This window comes from Choloepus didactylus, chromosome 8 (assembly GCF_015220235.1).
Source record: "Choloepus didactylus isolate mChoDid1 chromosome 8, mChoDid1.pri, whole genome shotgun sequence".
Lineage (NCBI taxonomy): Eukaryota > Metazoa > Chordata > Mammalia > Pilosa > Megalonychidae > Choloepus > Choloepus didactylus.
In genome coordinates, this window is record NC_051314.1 from 109,539,967 (window position 1) to 109,562,197 (window position 22,231).

Genomic DNA, 22,231 nt, shown 5'->3' on the forward strand with positions numbered 1-22,231 from the left:
GGAGATGAAAGTGCTATTCCTCTTACACTGTGTCCCAACTGAGAACCTCTATCCAGTGCCATGTGACATATATGTATTTTAAGAGTTCCTGTGATGACACAGCCCTCGCTTTGGTTCCTATTGTAGAGGAAGTTTCCTGCATGTAGAGAAGACTGCACCAAAGCAGACTAACCAGAGAAGCATACTTTAGGTCACAGGGATTCCCTTTGAATCCCCCAATATGCACAATTATCTACCTTGGGCCAATTCTACTTTTAAATCCAGGTCATGAATAGCTATCTAAGAAAAATTTGAGGCTTTTTTTTTTTTTTTTTTGGCCTAATGTATCCAAATATTTGCCTCTATTTTCTGCTTCACTTGGCTAAGGCAAATCTAACCTACCTAAGTACAGAGCCTGTTTAAATTTGATGAAATCACATAATGTTCATTTTATTGCTTATGCTGCTACAAGGTGTAAGAACTGGAAAAGACAGATGTGCAAATGATCATCTGCTAGTTACAAACCCATTTTAGAAAGATGTTATATATTAGCACTCATTTTGTCAATAAAAACACAATTACTGGTAATAACGCATTTCATAAATTTTAAGTTGTTTAAGCATGGTAAAATACACTCCATGGTAATCAGCGTTAAAACATCAAAGTTTTTGTTGTTGTTTGTTAGATTCAGTCACGCATATATGCAAAATATTTTCTAGTCTTCATTAGCCAAAGAGCATGCTATGAATGAGAAATAATGAGAAATTCCACCAACAAATATGCTGAGCTTTTTTGTTTGCCTCATAGAGGGCCTCAAGCTTGGGTAACTTTGGTTGATAGCTATTCCTTCAAATTAAGAAAAGAAAAGAATAGGAGCATGAAGAAGAAAAGTAGTGCTTTTATTGATAATTGAAGCTCTAGAAACCCCCACAATGTTTTAAAGTTTTAGATAACTACCAAAAATATATATGTTCCACCTTTGGTAGCGATAACCATGTAAAACCTAGTGGTAGTGTTCCAGAATTCTGTTTTCTTCTGTTCTCTTTATATTCTTTTCCTAAAGTAAAGTGTTTCTGGAAGCTGTTTAGTCTGCGGAAGCTGTTCTAAGACACATAAAGGCCTGGAGGAGTAAGTGCACCCTCCAAAGAGTCCAGTATGAGTCTCAGATTGTGTTTAGTAAGCAGTGAATCTTGCTGATTGAAACAGAACTACCAATGGGTCTCTTTGGATAACTTCAGCTACTAGGGAAAAATTTAGGGGAATATATTATTTCTTCACCTTAAACATATAGTTGTAGACTTGTTAGGAAACCATAGAAATAAAAGAATTCATTTGTTATTTTCCCAATCAATTTCAAATATTTGGGGGTGGGCAGTATCATTGCTGCTTCAGCATATTTTATCTCATGCATTTGTTAGCACATAACTTCAAAGAAAAGCAAGAACAAAACACAAACAGGAAAATATCTATTATATTTTAACCTCAAAATTTAATCTCATTTTGCTTTATTTATATAACATCAGAGAGAGGAAAAGGGCATGAATACTCTATATTCAGGAGGTCTTTAATAGCAGAGACATATATTCTCACCTACAGTCATACTTCCTACAGAATAGATTAGTGTTTCCCAATATTGTGAGCTCCTTTATCTGTTCAATACTTCTGCAGTACTGGCAGGCCTATTAAAATAATATTACTCTTCTATTTCCAAATTGTACCAAAAAAACATATATTCAGTGTTTCTTGTGTGCTCTTGAAAATAAATGGTGAAACAGCCCATAGTCCATTGAAAGAAAAGGGAAATATATTAGAAAGGGATTAAAAATACAAATACACCATTTGCCACCACAAGGCTTATCACAAAAACTTCATAAACAAGCATCTGTCTCAAGAACTGAAAGTACCATTATCAGAAGTGCTTTTTATTTTCAGATATTTTGAGAGGCTAAAAAAAATAATCCAAGGAAGACAGTTGCTAAAAGTTTAAACACTAATATGAAGTCATGTTTCTTCTTTTTAGGAAGTGCTGGAGTCTCTGAATCAAGAATTTATAGAGAATCAAGGGGGCGTGGGAGCAATGAACCCCACATAAAGCGTCCAATGAATGCCTTCATGGTGTGGGCTAAAGATGAACGGAGGAAGATCCTTCAAGCCTTTCCTGACATGCACAACTCCAACATCAGCAAGATATTGGGTAAGAAAGCATTAAAAGTCACGTGATAATAGAGTAAATGTAGTATTCTGTTTTCTGAATTGTGGAAAGATAACGGTTTGGAGGCCAGTCATTTCATGGTATCTGCTTACTCTAAAAATAAGGACCATCACTGAGGTTTTTCTTCTGATTATGAAATATTCTGTGTTCACTGAGAAATGTGGCCAATTTCTATAGCTAGTAGAGCTGTGTCTGACTCCATAAAAATTACTATCTATCCTCTTCTTTAAAAATCTTGATTGAGTAAAATAAAGTTACCTTCACAAGAGCCACTAGATATTGGCACTGGCCAGTTTTATTTTTTCCCTTTGTGAACAGTAGTCAGGTCATTGTTCATATTAAGGGCTCTGTCCTCTCATCATCCTTGGTAACATAAGGATAAGGAGTCTTCTTTGTAGAATTCATCATGTGGTGGTGGTAAGGAGAAGGTGGGGATGCTCTAATTGAAAATCAGTTTAGCTGCACATAAGAAGATGAAGATTGTACATTTTTGAAAACTTTTTAAGAACTTTTCAAGAACACTGGACTATAGGTTGTATACATCATGCTCCCTGAATACTTAATACTGCCTTAGACATCTCCTAAGAACGAGGATAATCAATCATGTAACCAGCTTAAGTGCAGTTATCAAGGTCAAAATGTTTGACAATGATATAAAGCTCACAGTCTATATTTCACTTTTTCATATGCCCCAATATTGTCCCTTTGAGCCTTGCTAAATCCCTTTTAGGATCATGTATTGCATTTAATTGCCATTGTCTCTTTAGTTGAACTTTTTTTCTTTAATTGTTGGAACATGTATGCAATATAAACTTTCCCATCTCAACCACTCCCAACATACCATTCAATGGGATTAATCAGATCCACAATATCGTGGTACTCTCACCACTGTCTATAAATAAAACTTTCCCATCTCCCCAAACAGAAACCCTATACCTATTTTGCATTTACTTCCTATTATACCTGCTCTCTGTCCATGACAGTTTCTGTCTCTGTGAGTTTACATACTCTGATATTTTCTTTGTAGTTGCCATGGGGCTTAAATGTAAACTCCTAAATCTAAAACAATTTCATTTGCTCTGATACCAATTTAACTTCAATAGTATACACAAATATGTTCCCATACCCTTACATCCCTCCACCTTTATGTAGTTCTTGTCAAAAATGGCATGTTCATACATTATGAATCCAAAGCTACTGATTCATTACATTTTATGCATTTGCCTTTTAGATCCTGTAAAAAGTACAAAGTGGAGTTACAAACCAAAAATATAATAATAATATAATGTTGTTATCTTTACCAAAGATCTTTTTATTTTTTTCATGCAATTGTCTAGTGTCCTTTCCTTTCAACCTTCAGAACTCCCTTTAGCATTTCTTGTAGGGCCTATCTATTGTTTCTGGGACTGTCTCTTCTTCCCTCATATTTGAAAGACAGTGTTGCTGCATATCGAATTCTTGGTTGATAGTTTTTTTTACTTTCAGCACTTTAAATACATCTTCCCACTGCCTTCTGGCCTCCATGGTTTATGAGAAATTGCACTTAATCTTATTGACGCTCCCTTGTATGTGACATGTGTACCTCTTATGGTTCCTTTTCGTAATTTCCATCTCTCTATTGTCTTCTCTTAGTGTTCATCTATTGTTTTCTGAATTTATTTTAGTTTTTGTTCTTTTTTTTCTCATGATTGCCTTTAGCTCTTTGAGCATATTTAGGATCATTTTTGAAACTTCCTCATCTGTTGTGACCCAGGTCTGGCCCTCCTTATTGACGGTTTCTAATGCTTTAATCTTCTCCTTTGCCTGGACCACTGCCTCCTGTTTCTTTGTATGTTTTGTAATCATTTGTTTAAACTTGAACATTTTGATATTTTATTGTGATACCACTGGATTTAGAACTTGAGGCATGTGTTCCTTAAGTGTGTATCCATAATGCAGAGCTTTCCTTGAATGTCAGGAGCTGCCAAAAAAAAAGGAGGAGGAAATAAAGAAAATGCATTTATCAGTGCTTGCAGATTGATCTGTGCTGCAACAGACTTATCTTTGGTATGCTTGTGAGGCCCTAGGCACCTCACCCCCACACCCCCACACCATATTGTAGACCAATTTAATTCCCAGAAAAAAGGAAGGGAAGAGGTCATTTCTCTTGTGTCCTTCTCTTAACCTCATCCACCATCATCTTTATCTTCAAGCAGCCCAGTCAATGGTCAGGTGCTGGGCAACCTAAGGAAGTTTTTGATTATTTATTCTCTGGATTCTAAGAGCTAAATGATAAAAGTAAAATATAAACACTTTATCTGCAAATTTCAGCTTTAACAAAATTAAAATTTATAATGCACTTAGAATTACAAATAGTTTATGAAAATAGGGTCCCTTTATATTCTTTATATTAACAAACTGATCACCTGCAAGTAGTTTTTTTTATGATACCTTACAATGGCAAGAGATGCCACCAGTTTTTAATAAGAGCAAAAAATAAAATAAAAACCTAGCCACTTATACTTGTATCTCAATTTTCATCTAAAATGATTTTGAGTATTTGGATGAATGTTATCATCTCAAAAGGGATAAGCATGTGAAGCCTTAGATATCTGTAGAAAATGTGAATATATAGCCATGCATAATGAAAAAGTGGAACTCATAAGGAAGAAATGCATACTTTTTGCATTTCTGATCTATTTTTTTTCTTTTTATAACTATTCTACCTTCCATGTAAAATTTCACATTCTTTAAATAAAACACCTAACCTGTTTCATTTGGAAAAGCTCTAGAAAACAATAAAACATTTTATGTAAGCATATCTCATATTGTAATAGGTCCGCTTTTCCCAATTTAGAAATCCAAAAATGTAAAAATAAGAAAGCTAAGCATTAAGACTATTCACGTGTCTTTATGCTAAATTGATTGATAATTGCTGATTAAAACTTTATCCTAATTATAGGAGAAATAATTTTTATACTATCAATGATATTCTGGAAAACATAGCAAAATATTTTAAGGAAGAGAGATGGCTGTCTAAAAGGAATCCTTTTGGTATGAAGGAGAATATTTTAGAATTACCGTAGATTATATTGTAATAGGCAATATGAAAGACACTGCTGCCTGATTTCAGTCGTTTTAATGAAATTGTATTAATTAGGGATATAGCAGTATATTCGGTGGAAAAAAAAAAACACTGAGGTGTTTTAGACTTCAATATTTAGTCATAGTTTCAAACAAATAAGTGATCTTCAAATATCCACAAGATCATTCTAAATGGCCCATTTCTTATAAAAGTACAAAGAAAGCTTGATGTTTTCCTCCTTACTGATTGTTTTGGATAACAGCCTCCGACAGCATGCCGCTAATTCATTCTGCTTAAAACAGGCGCTTGAGCTGGGTTGACATTTTACGTAGTCTCTGGGGATCCTAGCTGACATTTTAAAGGGTTTCTAAGCATTTTATAATACCCTAAAATCTGGTTTTAATAAGCCATTCTGCTGAAATTGTTAACATAAGGAATCACCTTTTTACTGTTTGGCGCTGGATCAGGGGATGGGGGACATCTTTTTCTGATTAGATATACAGTAGTTGGAGTAAAATGTGCAAATTCATTACAGACCCCATGGAGATGACAGTGTTGCTCAGCACAGACTCTTCACTCTTATTCTACTGCCACATTTAGAAAGGAAACAAACATTTTTACTATCTTTTTTCTTATTTGGAACATCTAACATTTTTAATTGAATCTTCCTCTTTTGCAATCAGGAGAAATTCCCAAATGCTTTTTTTCACTTTTTATTATGAAAGCCAGCATTCTGAAAACAGTAAGGAACTAGCTTCCTATTCATGGGCCCAGAGTCAGCAGCCAGACACACCCAAATATATACTTTCATCTTTTTTTCAGCTATTTAAGATGCTTTCTCACCATTCTTTCTTTATTGTACCTGCAAAGCCACTGAAACTAAAACCAAACTTATAAATTGGTTAAACCTTTTCAAAAGTTATTTAAAAACGAAAACTGCATTTGCCACCAAACTGAAACACTATTCTGCACTGCCATAAAATAGCCATTTTGTCCCTAGTGCTTAAGCTATCTTAATTCTTATTTCTTTAAAGATTTGTAATTATTATATGGACATATAGTAACTAAGATTCAATAATACTCCTAGGGAAATTATATTAACAAGTGTCAAAATATTTTCTGATTCCAGTTCAGGTCAGATTTGGAGGCCCATTTATCTGAGAACTTATGCATCTTTTATTACTCTATTTCTTTATATATATGCATCTCCTTTCCCTCTGCATTTTAGCCAAGCCAGTTTGCTTTCTGTTCTGCTAATCCCTCTTCCCACCGCAAAACCTTGACCATTGTGTACTTTCTCCATAGGATACTCCACTTTCCGTCCCTGCAGGAATCCTTTCTTCAGCAAAGCCTTCTTGACCTACAGAAACTTGTTCCTACCTCCTTATCATATGTTCTTATAGTTTCCTATATTTTCAACAATTATAATTAAAACAATAATTTTTGTGATTAGGCACATAATGTATTTCTTCTCCACTAGAATATAAGCCCCAGGAAGACAGGAACCCCATTGGTCTCATTCACAGTAACCAGGACAGCATCATGCACATAAAGGGAAATATAAAAAAATCAGGTCCCACATTCCAAGGCAGATCACTATGAGGTATCATTTCTTTTCTTTAGACATACATATTCTTTTTGAGCTTATACAACATTTAGACTAACAAAAAAATCTTTGGTAATTCCTTTTCTATTTGAGAATCCTGGTTTCTTTGAGTGTTCTATTTGTTGATAAAGATAATTCATGAATTTCATATAAGGTCAACCATCCTTGAGCCCCTTTTCATTACATCCTGTTTAGCCAGAAAAATTATTTCTGGAAAACTCATTTTTCCATTCTGAGCTGAGGTTTAAAAAGCTTGTCTACATTCTTGCAAGAAACTCCATGAGAAGAATTGATCTGGTTCAATAGTTTCTATAGCCTTACATGGGTCTATATTCGCCCTGAGAACAAATACCTCTAGAGAATAATTTTCAGCAAATAACAAGGTTGAGATTATACCTAGAGGGGATAAGGCATGACCAACTGACTGAATATTGGATGATGCTTGTTTAAGAAATTTGAGGAAGGTATAGAAAAAGATGAATCTCTGTTTTGAACTGTAACTTGGGTTTCTTTTGTAAATAGAATGAAATCATATCAGCTGTCTAAAGTGGAACAAATCTATCTTTATAAGTCTGTTTAATACCCAAGTGGATATTCCCACCTAGGCTACATCTTTTCCGGTGGCCACAATACTAAAGAAAGAGTATTGTTCGTTTCATTACTTTAATAAACATATAAGCCCATATTGAGAAATACTGTGCATTTGTAGGGAAGAATATTTCAACAGTGAACTATTTGCGACTGCATAATGACTCTACTGGAAGGCTTTGCAGATTTTGCGTGGATGACTTTGGAAGGCAGGTAAAGGCAGCAGTGTCAGTGTAGTTTGGGTAGCAGTCTCCTCATTCCAGTTGTTTGGGTATTTATCGTTCTTACAGGCTGTAAATAATTCTTCTCATTTGGGTGGAGTTGAGCTGATTACTTATAGATTAAAAATTCCTTGGCAAGTAGATTTTTCTTGCATATTAATACAATTAACATTATTATGACCACTTCTATTACAACTACACACTGACAGACTCAAACCTTTAAACCACATCTATATTGAAAATTAGCAGAACTATTATAATTAAGGCTCAAATAGTTGTTTTTCCCCAATCCTAGTTGAATCCAAACCAAAACTGAAAATGAAAGGAAGGGGAAAAACATTTTTGGTTGTCATTATCAATGCAGACTATCTCATAGGAAATGACATCTTTATGAACTACTGATAAAAAATATTGAGAGAAAACTCTTAATACATATATATGTCCACTTGCTAGGTCATATGTAGTAAGTGGGCATATATATGTAGGAGGCATTCACTGTGGGAGGCTTCAGCTCTGTCAAACCCGAGTTTGAGTCCTTAGATAAGTACTTCATGTATTTTCATCTCAATTCCTTCATCTATGGAAATAGGTATAAATGCTACCTATCTCACAGGATTATGGGAAAAAGTAAAAATGAGACAACATATGTAAAATGTTTTAGCACAGAATCTAGCACATAGTTGTTATCAAATGCATGTTCATTAATATTGTTTTATTTATGATTATTTCTTAATTAAATGACTTTTAACCACACTCATTCAAAGGTTAAGAATACGTAAACCTTTTAGGGAGAATAAGAATTATATGTGATATATGTTAGGAACCTTTGTGGTAAGTATGTGCTTCCACATAAAAATATTCATTAGCTAATTTGTCTCAGATTCAAAATGTGTGATGAATTATTACATAACTTTTTTCATTTCACAGCTGAATCACCATGGTTTAATGTAGGAATGAAAGACATATCCATTAAATTATCTGTGAACTTTTAAGTACATAATATACACATTTGGCTAAATTGTTAATTCAATCCAGAAGAAAAAAAGATTGTCCCTGTTCATATTTTTGGGTACATCGTTTCTTTGGGTCCACGACCACTAATACCCCTGTGCTTGTGGACTCTCACCCCTTGAATCAAAGCCCACCAGTCAAAACATTCTTATTTCCAGGTTTGGGCCAACATTTTAACTTTAGATTTTCTTGTTCTCAGTCATATCTCTTTTCAGGATGCTTAGCAGCTGTGCAAATTGGAATCCTAACCTTCCTTTCCTCATAGGATCACGCTGGAAAGCTATGACAAACCTAGAGAAACAGCCGTATTATGAGGAGCAAGCCCGTCTCAGCAAACAGCACCTGGAGAAGTACCCAGACTACAAGTACAAGCCCAGGCCAAAGCGCACCTGCCTGGTGGATGGCAAAAAGCTGCGCATCGGTGAATACAAGGCAATCATGCGCAACAGGAGGCAGGAAATGCGGCAGTACTTCAATGTTGGGTATGGACCAGGAAGTCAATTTTTTTTTCACGGGGAAAAATTTCTGTTATTCTTAATGGGACAGCAAACATATTTGTTTAATTTCAAAGCAGCACTTTGAAATACAACCTGAACACATGTATTTTCAGAGACTAAATTGACCACCGCAAGTTCCTGAAAAACAATGTATACATTATAATCCATTCTAAGCCTAAGTTAATGGCTCTGACATGAGCTTTGCTAACAACAGGATTGGAAACAAAATATCTGCTAGTCAGTGATTTTGCAGGTTGCTGTTAAAAACTTAGAAGTATTGCTAGTTCTTTTCTGAGGTTGCTATTTTTTTTAAATTACTTCCAAGTTCTGGTGAAGGCTAACAACTTAGTTGAGACAATACAACATAAAAATAATTTCAAAGAAAACACCTGACTGAATATCAAGGTATCATTGGCTATGAAGCCTGGCTGTGAAGGCACATGTGCAACCTCTGTGGTCATGGTATTTAGCAGGGATTTGGGGCACAGCAAGATTGTGAATGGGGAAGTTCCACTCTGAATTAAGAATACAGATAATCTCAGGATGTTTTATCCAGCTTCTTATGGCAAAGCTTTCGGTAGTGTAGTATGCTGCCCACAATCACAAAGCTTCTGCAGAATTTTCTCAAAAGACACAGAAATACAGGTGTTCCTATTTGAAACAGAAGTTAGTAAGACCCTGAGAGCTTAAGTTGATAAACACTGAGCCTCAGATTTTAAAAAATAAAACAGTGTAGTAACCAAACACAACTATTGTAAAGATTAAATGGTGATACATGTAACTGTCTCATAATATATAAAGCACCATACAGAAGTAAGGTATTGGAATCCAAGTAGGATGTAATTTTTAAAATGTTAGGCAATAGGATGAAAATTGGGACCTTAAAGTTGGACATTGCTGAGCAAATGAATTATGTTGCTAAAGACCCCATCTACCTATCCACTCACCCATGGTCTTTTTCCGGGACTCTCCTTCCGACAGGCAACAAGCACAGATCCCCATCGCCACTACTGGTGTTGTGTACCCTGGAGCCATTGCCATGGCAGGAATGCCCTCCCCTCATCTGCCCTCAGAGCACTCAAGCGTGTCCAGCAGCCCCGAGCCCGGGATGCCTGTTATCCAGAGCACTTACGGCGTGAAAGGGGAGGAGCCACATATCAAAGAAGAGATGCAGGCTGAGGACATCAACGGAGAAATGTATGATGAGTACGATGAGGAAGAGGATGATCCAGATGTAGATTATGGGAGTGACAGTGAAAACCATATTGCAGGACAAGCCAACTGATAAGGGTCAAAAGATTGTTGCAACCTTAGGACTTAAAGAAGCCCTAGCTGGTTCCTCCTTACCAGTGGCCAAGCACATTAACTTTCTCATACACTGACTGTTACTTTAACTGTTAGTCTTAACTAGTTGGGACATCAGCTGACTAATAGACCTCAGCCTCAAAAGGCTTGGAAAGGAAAAGAAAATATGACAAGAAAACGACAATATCAAATCAAGAGATTGAAATAAGCTATGGGTAAAATAATGCCAGTAATTCAGCTGCTACATCCAAGCACTGAAGTCTTACCCGTCAACTTTTTTTTTTTTTTTAATAAACTTTATGGCTGTTTGTTCTACAATGTTCTAGAAATTCTCACTCAGGTACACAGTGCCAACAAGTGGCTTGTGAATGTGTTTTGTTGTTTTGTGCTACAATTTTTAAAAAGAAATAAGTTTTGTTTTGTTTGGGGGGGGGTCCTGTTTATTTTTCTTTTCTCTTTCTTTTCTTTATTTTTTTTTTAATGCACCAGACAGAAAAAGAAGATAAATTTCTCTTTAATTCTCTTCACCTTCTCCATCTCTACACTTTAAATATGGAAGTCTGTGCATGGGGAAGAAGAGGGAAAAAGAGCCTGTTTTTAATTTCCTTGCTATCCACCACAAAATAAGCAATTGTTTTCTTTAGGGAACTTTATCTGTTGCACACCACACTACATCTTTGAGCAAGTGCCAAATTTGTACTCAAGTGTTGACCCAGTTCATTTTTTCCCTTTCCTTTTTCCTGTTACTTCTTTACTTAGGACAGTGTTATATCTTAGACAATCCCTTAAAAGACCTGAAATACCAGCAGCTCGTGAGATTTGACCTTTTCTTTTTTTTAATGGAAACTGTAGGTGCTGTTCTCAGGTGAAAAGAGAGAGAGAGAGAGAGACATAAGAAATTTAGAGAAAAAATATTTTCTGATCTTGGATTTTTGTGTATATGTATGTGTGTGATTACGGTACTAATAGGAATAATGTCGGACCATTGTGAGTTAGAGCAACATCTGGGGATGAAATCCCACATCCTAAGTGACTGGTCTGGAAGTAACCTTGACCTTGACTTTGCACTTCAGATGACAACTTAATAAAGTATAGGGCTAAGAAACTATATTTTTAAATTTCTAATATGATTCTTATTGGATGAATCAGGTGGCCCTGTTTATAGAGGTGTGCATGGAAGCTACTAGCAAACTGCTCCTGGATGTCCTTGCTCCCTGGTCAGTCGGTTCCACTAAAGTTTGCTCCTTAATGATTTTTGTTTGTTTTTCCTGTTGATGCTTTAAGCAAAGCAAGCATTCTTTGCATTAAATACATTTGACCATTTTACAGAAATGTAGAATTAGCTTATTACTCCAACATTCCATCTGTTCCTGATCAGGAAATGGATATGATGATTTTGTAAGGTATCTTTCACCTCTCCATGAATTGAGGTGGAGGCCATCTGCATTTCATAACTGTGGACCATGTGCATTTCATACCCAAGAGAAAGCAGGATTTGATTAAAAGTCATTGTGGCCCAACAACATGGAGCCTGGCTGAACCCAGTAACTCGTGCCAATATTCTTGCCTTGCTGTAAGACAAATCCACTGGAGTCCAACTTTTGGTTCCAGCAGAGTATTGACTGCATAGAGCAGCAACTGGTGGAAAGGGGACTACTTATTTAGATTTTGTCAGTTAAATGCCAAGGCAGTGGCAGGCTCTGTACAAATAAATGTGAAATCATTTAAACTCAATAGCCATTGTTTATGTGACACATCAGACAGTCCATCCAGTACTTTGGCTGTGATATGGTTTTCATTCCAATCGTTTTCCTATCCCACCCCACAACCACCACCCTAAAGTTTGATTTTTACATATAAATAAGAAAAGTCCTTTTTATTGTTCTCTCTCTCAAAAGACTTGCTCTGGGGTTTTGCTTGGAAGAGCTGATCATATCCTGCATGTCAGAGACTTTGTTTCATTTGTTTCTCTGTTTGTTTTTGATGACTGTATTTTCATTTGAACTGCCTCTTTTGCTAGTGTTGTAATAATGATGATGATAAAATAATAATAGTAATAATAATAATGGTCAGCTGTTCCCAGATTAGTAAGTTATGTATAATTTATTTTATTTCTTCCTTTCTATTTTATTCTTCTCAGATTTGGAAATACAGCCAATATAATGCTGTTAGATATTTAAAACTAATCTCCATCACACACAATATTACTTCTGCATCCATAATTTTTCCCCCTTTTAAAAAATTTTGGCCCCAACAATGTCAAGTTTAATAACAAGGACTGACTTAACGGGAGGGTCATGTTCAATCTCAATTCGTTAACTTCTGTTTGCATCATTCATTTTAGTTATTTAATTGCAACAGTCATTTAGAGCCAGTTTTTAAAATTTTGTTTTGTTTTGTTTTTAAGCACTCTGGATAAGGTAAAAATAGACACTTGTTTTTATATCGTTATTATGTACAATGTGAAAACAGATTTTTAAAAATTTGTTCTCTGTCTTTGTTAACAAATTCTTTCTGACTTATGTGGGTTCACCTCTCATGTTTGCTGGATACTTATTTTACACCATGTTATAAAGATGCTTTGTTTTCATTTCATGACTTCGGGCTACAAGAATACTTTGTTTTAGCTCCAGGTAGATGCCACTGAGGGATTCATGGTTGAAACCAATTCTAACTACACTTAATGAATTGACAAAACACTTATGTTTGGTCTTTGTTTTTGCTTTTTGTTTTTGTTTTTGTTTTGATTGAAGGGGAAAACAAAATTGTTAATGGTGACTTTAGACTACTGAAATATAGAAGTCAATTTCATTTAGTTAGGTTTATATCACAAAGACATAAAGACTGGACATGGACTGAAAAAAAAAAAAAAAAGTCCACAGCACAGCATTACAGCCTCTTGTTCTGACGTTTAATTTACTAGGTGTCACAATTTGTTTGCTTTAGTTCTCCCCATAAGAAAACAAAACAAAACAAAAATAAGGTATTAATGTTTAAAGTGTTTAGAAGTCATTAGATAAAAGGTGCTATGAATAGCAATTTACTATGTTACTGTTACCTTTTTGGCATTTGGTTGGTTTATAAGTTTTGTAAAGGATCTTAAAACCTTGTATTCTTTTTCTTTGACCCATGATGACTTAAAAAGAGGAAATGAGAAATGAGAGTAAGATCAATCTAAAACACAAACAGTCCACACCCCCCTCCTTTCCTCCCTATCCACCTCTCTCTCTCTCTCTCATGCACACACACACACACACACACACACACACACACACACACACACACTCACTCATTCCAACAGAGTGAAAAATCTTGCCAGAATTGTGGTTTTTACATAGGCAGTTCCTCTTAAAATAATGTTTTTGCTATGAATCTAAGAGAACATCACTGGAGGAAATAGGTTAAAGATGCTTATTTATGAGTTATTAATAATTTGGCTAGTTACTACATTTGGAGAAAATAAAATATCTTTTTCAGTACTTTCATGCCTAAATTAAAATCAATTTTTAAAGTTTACTTGGCATTTGCACTTAAGAGTTAACCACATATAAAATCCCTCCCAAAGAACATAGAAACCCAAATCCTCTTATAAAGAAAAATATAAAAGAATTTTCTTTGGTGAAATTATTTCATAGATTTGATTTCTGAAGTAGAATTATACCTTAATTAAATTGGTTTAAAGAAAACTGTCTTTAGCCATTTTGTGGTCCAATTTCAGATATTTTCTTAAACAGAAGCTGTTTCAGTTACTAGAAGAAGCCTCTCATATCACCTTTAAAACATCAAAAATAATTATACTTTCAACCATTCTAATGGATAAATTATTGAATTGTAATAAACAATTGTATATTTACAAAAACAGGTTTATAAAATATTTGTCTATCACTTTAATAGTAAAATAAAAATTATGGAGTTTGCAAGGAAACTATGAAGCCCACTTAAAGTGGTTCAAATAGATCTTTAGGGCATAGGTGTTTGTTTAGCCAGGCTTTTACAGTATTTAATTTTAAAGTTGCTTGTAACTATCAGTTTCCCAGGTTGAAGATGATGTTGTGTTAAGTTTTCTACTGATTGATTCCTGTCCTCCCCAGTGTTTCTGTCACTGGTTCATTAAAACAGTATTTATATAGCTCCACTGGCGCTAAAGTTCTTAGTCCTCTACCATTTTGGAATTTACAAGTAAATATGGAAAAAAATAGAAAAGAGACAATCAAATGCCTGGAGCTTAAAACAAAGTATGTGCAACCTACCATCTCACTTGAAAATTAATAAAATAAATTTATGTAAATATAACATAGAGTTATAGATTTATATTTTGTTCATAACACATAGTGTAATATAAGTTGTATATTTTCATGTTTTTGGTTTTATGTTATCATTCATGCCACAATAAAAATAAAACAGGAGTTTATGTACTCTAAAAAAAAAGATGTGGGTTGCCACCAACCTGTTTTTTTTGTTTGTTTTTTTATTTTTTGTTTTTTTTGGTGTTTTTTTTTTGTTTGTTTTTAATGCATTCTCTTTTTTCAGTATTACTGCCATGCAAGGCACCAATAAAAGCAGCAAATGTGTTCTTTATCTATTATATTGTGTTTCTTTTCCCAGCTGTTATTTCTATTATGAAATGTTCAAAAGTATAGAAAATAATTTAATTGGTTTTCAATATAAATAATCCCTATTTAAATTGACCTTCAATTAAGAACTAAGAGTTTATTTCTTAGAGGAGGACAGCACCAGTTAGGACGGCCAAGTCTTGTTATAATGCATTTCACTCAGGCAGGGATCTAGCTTTACTGTAATATCAAAAGATACCCCCTTATATGTAGTTGAGGCTAATACACTTGAAAACCCTACATCCTGAAGCACCTGTAATATTGTTGTATTCCCGGGTTTGAAACTCTCATTGGGGTGGGGGGGTAGAGATTCTATACCTTAGAATTGCATTTCTTCCTATTATTTGTATAGAAAAATTCTACATTTAAGATAATGCAATTACTAAGAACTATAAACATTTTTTCACCTCACTGCTAATTTTGAATAATGGATATTTCTGAATTTTTTAGAGCGCTGACACTAGCCTCTGGATTCTGTCTTCAAGAACTCTCTTGGGAAATGTCAAAAAGAACAAGACGTCTCCTTTCCTTACACTATAAAAATGGCCATTTTTGCTTATCTCTTCTACTCTAGTATATTTTCCTATCTTAGTAGGTCTATGTGTAATACTTTCCTACAAGAGTTTCTTTTGGCTGGTTGGTTGTCTTTTTGGTTTTTATTTTAAACAAGTATCAAGACACTCAGTCAGATACAGTCTGGTTCCTTGACTCTAAAGTAAGTATATAAAGAGGGTGTATTCTCATAACACTTTGGTCATTACATCCCTTAACAGAAGTATTTTACAAAGTGTGGTCTGTGGCACCCGCTTCGGAATCACCTATTAAAAATATAAATACCTGGGCTCCACTCCAGAGGTAGTGAATTAGAATTTCTGGGGAGAATGACAAAGCTTTTGCCCTTTTAACGGTTCCAAATGATTCCTTTGCACAAGATGATGTTTCAAAGCAGCCAGGAGGGGGTGCTATTTTCATCTTCCTTCTATCTACCTTTTTTGCATTTCAAACTCTGCAGATCCTGTTGCCTACCATACTTTCTCTTTAACCTTAGGCCTCTGTGAACAACTTGATACTGAGGGTCGGTGAATAGCCAAGGGTTTGAGCTTGGGGAGAGCCCTGAAGCTTTCTCTTTGTAGGTTGCAGTTGAGGGCATGAGATGCACTTCAGGCAAGTGGAATGTTGCATATATAACTAAACACACAAATCTACAACCTACTTAATATTTGCAACACAGAGTAAGGCTCTTTCAAAAGGAAAATATCCGTTGTAGAAGTTAAGAACTAAAAATATTCTGTGCAGTGTTTATCATAGACCACTTATGACTACCTTGGCCATAGTCTCATCCTACAATTCTAAAGGAAACAGCCTTAGAAAACAACAGATAACTAAGTATATTTGGGTGGAGAAAATCTTGTCTGGTTACAAAAAGTTTGCTTACCCAAGGAGCAAATCCCTATTCACTACCCTCTCTTCTACTAAATAAAGTTCACTTAGTTTTGTCCTGTGATACTCTGATTTAGAAACATTCTTTTCTTGGTCTTTATGTTTTTTAGTTTCTGATAGAATACTCAAGACTAGCATGCAATAATAGATTGCTTTACTACTGCTGATGCATTGACCAACCAAAAAGATATTGACAATAGTGAAAAGAGACCAATTTTTTAAAATCTATCTCAGTTGTGCCGATCTTAGTTGTTTGTGTTTGAAGAAGTTGACATAGGTATTTTTTAAAAACCAGAATGCTGTAATTCTTACTAAATTTAAAAGTTCAGAATTTATCCTTATTTTATAACTTCAGATCAGTGAAAACTCAATTGTAATAATGGAGGCAAAGGTGAGCATGAATTAGTTCTATCTGAATTAAAGAATGTTTATGAAAAGATTCAATTTATTTTCTTGAGTTTCTAAAGCAACCTAATAGCTAGCTGAGAATTGGTGAGAAATCCAAAATACTTTAATAAGTAAGCATTGTAGTTAGTATGTAAAGTATATGCAACAGAATTGCTAATAGTTCCTAAAAATACTTTTTTTTTTAAAGCAGGCTAAACATCTGTCCTACAATTTTATTTACTCTACCCATTTGCTTAGCATACTATCTTTACCAGCAAGAATGAACTTAATCCACCTCTGGTCACAGTATATCATCATCTTCCCATTAGGTCCAGATACATAAGATTTTACACACACACACACACACACACACACACACACACAAACACACACCCATTGCCAGTTTCTAAACATGCAAACGAATATGGAATGGAATGGTATTTTGTTGCTAATTGAAATTTAACCAAGAGGATGAAAGCTGTTTTATTGTAGATATTTTTACTGATTCAATTTTAAAACAGTGAAAAGGAATTACCAGAACAATTGCAGGAATTCAGTAGGCCTAAGTAAACACCACCATTTTTGTACATTGTCTGTTCATTTAGTATTAAAGTTCAGAGTCTGCAAAGCAATCCTAATTTCATGCAAACTGTAAAATATATTTGCAATAAAGTTTTTTGTTTATAAAAATCACTGCTGTTATAATTTTTAAATTAATGTGGTGCTGGTAAAAAGTCTGGAGAATCATAGAACCTACTGAGATAATGACTTAGAAGAACAACTTGATTCAGCTTGCTCCATCTTTGGCCCTCATAATGCATTCATTTTGCCTTACATGACAAACTTACAATTGACTGTACAGAGTAACAACTATATAAATTGTGTTGCATGAACTTCAGTTTTTTTCAGGACTACAGTCATTACTAATAGGCCCAGAATAAATACACAAACTATCCTTTTTATTTGGAAATGATCCCTCTAGCAACATTGTCTTCTACTGGATTAACATGCACTAGGAGATTTAACAATCTGCTTTTTTATGGGCACAGTTTATTTAACATCTGGAAAATGGAGCTAAATTGCTGGTGGTATAACATGTGGGCACAAATACTAACCACAGATTTTAAGGGGAAATTCTAGATTGTAAGCATTACAGATTTAGCAATTTCCCCCAACCCACTGTTTCCACAGATCTACAAGTTCTGATATTATAACCTATTGTGTCATCTATATCTTAAACTCTTATAATAATTCTCTACTGGAGCTTTGCCTTCGTCTCCCATTATCATAGGAAAAAGTTTAAAAGTTCTTACTTTTTCAGATACTTCAAGATTCCCAAAAGCTGGCAAACTTTGAGAATGATTTATAAATCTTATGCATTTCAGGTAAATTCTAAATTCTAAGTTTGTACCATGGACAGATATTTAAGTATATTTTAAAAATGAAAAATGCTTGTCAGAAAAAATGAATGGGAAGGAAAGACCCTTAGAAGGTTGTATGTTTTGTCTTTCTTTTATCTTAATTATTCAATATGTGGCAGATAGTAAATGAATGATGCTAACCTGGCCTCTTGGCAATATGTAGCCCAGCTCTTGCCTTATACACATACACCCATACCCAAACACACACAGACACACACAAGCTGACAGAGGAAAATTCCCAAAACAAAAAAAAAACAGCTATTTTGAAAGTAGTTAGGACAAAGAAGAAACTTCAAGGATTGGAGAATTCAAATTGCTTTACTGAAAGATAAATACAAGTTTATTATGAGGAATAAAACATCCATTGCCCTACATTCTCAGATGGATTTCACTCTTAATGAAAAACAATGCAAAGAACCACTTTTTTTTTGGTAAGATTTACAAAAGCTGTAGATGTGTTCTGTGTATGCTTACTCTATCAGTCCTTGAGCAGAGTTTTCTAAAGACAATTTGCACAGGGCCAGAGCAAAATGGTATACATATGAAAAGGTAACTGGATATATGGATTAGACAAGAATTTTCAAGGATAAAGCTGGAGGAATTGTAATTATGATGAATCCTTATCATGTCCCACAGACTAGGTTTCTCAAATATCAGATATTTGAAATTCACTTTTACTTATGCTATGCTCAATATCATAAATCTATACAAGATATAAAACAACATCCCTTCCCTCAAAGTTTGTAATCTAAGGAAATAAGATTTACATACATTATGCTAAAAAATTATGATTAATGAACTGCAAACTGTAAGCGATATAGAATTTCATATGAGAACAAAAATTATTTTAATATTTATTGAGACTTCTGCTTCCCAATATTATGTAGCATGTTGTGCATGGCCAAGCTTCTGCTATAACAACTAGAAAAAGCTGGGAAAATTACATAAATTATATTTTAAAAGCATTAGAAAGCTGTGAAAGAGATGAGGGCTAGATGAACTACTTCTGCTTCCCAATTCCAGAAAAGTAAAAACCCTTCCAAACCTATATGATGACTGATAGCAATATTTATTGAGTAAAAGCAACAACAAATTCTGGATGTTGCTATGAAGAGCTTTGGCAAATGTCGGGGGAAAGGGGTCTGATGTGACAAATTGGAAACTTGAAGGCCCTCAAATGGCTGGCTTTACACTTGGCATATTTCCTGAGTTCTAAGGCTGTGTGGGAGGCTGGAGATCTATATGTCAACAGTTTCTAAAAGACAGACTGAAGTTTCCTGATGTCTTTTTGGCCTCAGGAAACAAAGACCAACCAGAGAAATGGCTAACATAGCTAGTGTCTCCCTCAAGACATTTGCCAGATTCTATCTTCAAGGGTAGGCTACTGGAAACCTTGGCTAGGAACCCCAGAAGGGGAGACCTGAGTCCCCTGCAGTCTGCTGTGGCTCAGGAGACAAAGACCCACCATGCTCACAAGTGAAGCTTGGGAAAATCACAGCATGGAACAAAATAGAGGAAGCCTAGTGATTACTAAAATACCAACCAACCCTGACAGAGCCAAATGCCTAAGATTAAAAATATCAGCCCCTTACCCCATCTGTTTAAGAGAACAATGGAAAATTCCACTCAGGTGGAAGATTAAAATGTATTTTTTTTTTCAAATAATACATACAATATCAGGAACAATTAAGAAAATTTAAATATATGAAAAGTCCAGGAAGAAAAAAAAGACAAGGGGAAAACAAACAGCAGAAGCAGACTCACAAATGATACTGTTATTAAGCTACCAAGAAAAGACTTTAACATAACTATGACTAACATACTCAAGAAAATAGATGAAAAGTAGAGGAAATTATGAAATCTATAACTAATAATCAAATGGGCACAAAAGAAGACAGGATCAGTAAAAAGAAAAGCCGCTTAACAGAATATATACAAACTTAGAAAAGCAGCATTTGATGAGATGATGATGATAATAATGATGACAATGATGAAAGATATCCCACAGATTCAAGAAACTCAGATAATCCAAGCAGGATAAGTAAAAAGAAAATCACACATATACACAGCAGAGTCAAACTGCTGAAATACAAAGACAAACAGAAATCTTTAAAGCTGCCAGAGAAAAGGACACATTACCTTCAAAAAATGTGACAATAAGACTTAAACTATCTTCTCAGCAGAAGCAATAGAATCCAGAATCAATGGAATCATATTTTAAAGTGCTTCAAAAAAATTGTATCAAACTGAATTCTGTACAGAGCAAAAGAAATCCTATCAAAATGAAAGTGAAATAAAAATTTTTTCAGACAAACAAAAGACTGGAGGATTCAACACCAACACACCTGCACTAGAAGAAAATATTAAAGGGAGTTTTCCTGCCTGATGGAAAATTATGCTACATGGCAAAATGGAACCGCAGGTATAAATGAAGAGCATTGGAAATGGTAAAACACATGGAATAATATAAATTAGTTGTCTCTAAGAAACAATAATACTAATGCCTTTACAAGTTTTAAACATACATTAAATGCATGACAATAATAATATAAAATGTAGGAGGAGATAAAGTAGATTTAAAAGATTCTAAATTCGTAGCATATATATGCTGTGATCTCTAGGATAACCAAAAATAAAATGACAAAAAATGTGTAACTTTTTAATAGAAGGAAATAAAATGGGATAATGAAAATGTTAATCTAAAGAAAGACTAGATTATCAGACAATAAAACAAAACAATGGTATATGCTGCTTGCAAGAAATATAACATAGAAGGATTGAAAGTAAAAAAGGTGGAAGAAGATATAACATGCAAAAACTAATGAAAAGGAAAGTTAATATAGCTATATTAATATTCGGCAAAGGAGACTTTTAGACAAGAAGCATTAAAAACACAAGTAAGTTCATTCCATAATGATAAAGGAGTCAAAACTACAGGAAGATAGGAGAATTCTAAATCTAAATATATCAAAAAACAAAACTTCAAATGCCATAAAACAAACCAAAAAAGTGACAGAACTAAAAGGAGAAATATACAAATTCATTAGCATGAAAGCAGACTTTAATACAGTTGTTCTCAATACCTGATAGAACAAAATGGAAAAAAAAAATGATTAAAGATATAGATGGTCTGAACAATACATTTAGCACACTGCGACCTGATTGACATAAATAAAACACTTCACCAAACAATGGTAGAATTAACATTCTTTTCAAGTGCCTGTAGAACAGAAACTGAAATATACGTAAGGAAATCATTTATAGTATATTCTCTAAACTGCAGTGTAACTGAACTACAAATAAAGAGCAAACATATAAAGAAAACGTCCAAATGCATGAAAATGAAATAATACCATAGATCCATAAAGAACCAAAGTGGAATTTAGAAAATGTGCACTGTTATAATGAAGATAAGAGATATGAACAATTGTGGGTTGCAACTAAAGCAGTGCTTGGAAAGAAGAAAGGGAGTAAATGTTTTAAGTTTGCATCTCAAGAAGATGGACAAACAATAGCAAACGAAGCCTAAGGAAATTAGAAGAAATGAAACAACGATAAGGATAAACATAAATGAAAGAGATACAAATGTATGATGGAGAAAATTGACAAATCTCAAAATGGTTCTTTGAAAAGATTAATAAAACTGATAATATTTATAGAGTAATTATTTAGCAATTGGCACTATAGTATCTAAGAACTTTGGGAAGACTCCATTGATAACAAAGTAGTTGAGTTGCCAAGAATAGGTAAGATTTGGAAAGAAATAAATTATTGCTAAATTTCCTAATTATTTCAGCCTTTTGGTATAAATGAGTTTTATAATGATGATGCTACCTGTGCCATTGTTTAGGTAACAAGTTTTATAACATTTCAGTAATCAACAGTTA

General features: G+C 34.2%; 1 protein-coding gene across 14 annotated transcripts in view; it reads left to right on the forward strand.

The window, feature by feature from the left end:
• Positions 1–10,967, forward strand: part of SOX5 (SRY-box transcription factor 5) — a 1,020,679-nt gene extending 1,009,712 nt beyond the window's left edge. For all 14 annotated transcript variants that reach the window (XM_037846149.1, XM_037846146.1, XM_037846153.1 and 11 more), the window contains 3 exons: positions 2,000–2,173; positions 8,947–9,163; positions 10,160–10,967. In XM_037846149.1, the coding sequence (XP_037702077.1) occupies positions 2,000–2,173; positions 8,947–9,163; positions 10,160–10,463 (695 nt within the window). In that variant the 3' untranslated portion in view covers positions 10,464–10,967. The remainder of the gene's footprint in view (positions 1–1,999; positions 2,174–8,946; positions 9,164–10,159) is intronic.
• The last annotated feature ends 11,264 nt before the right edge of the window (positions 10,968–22,231 follow it).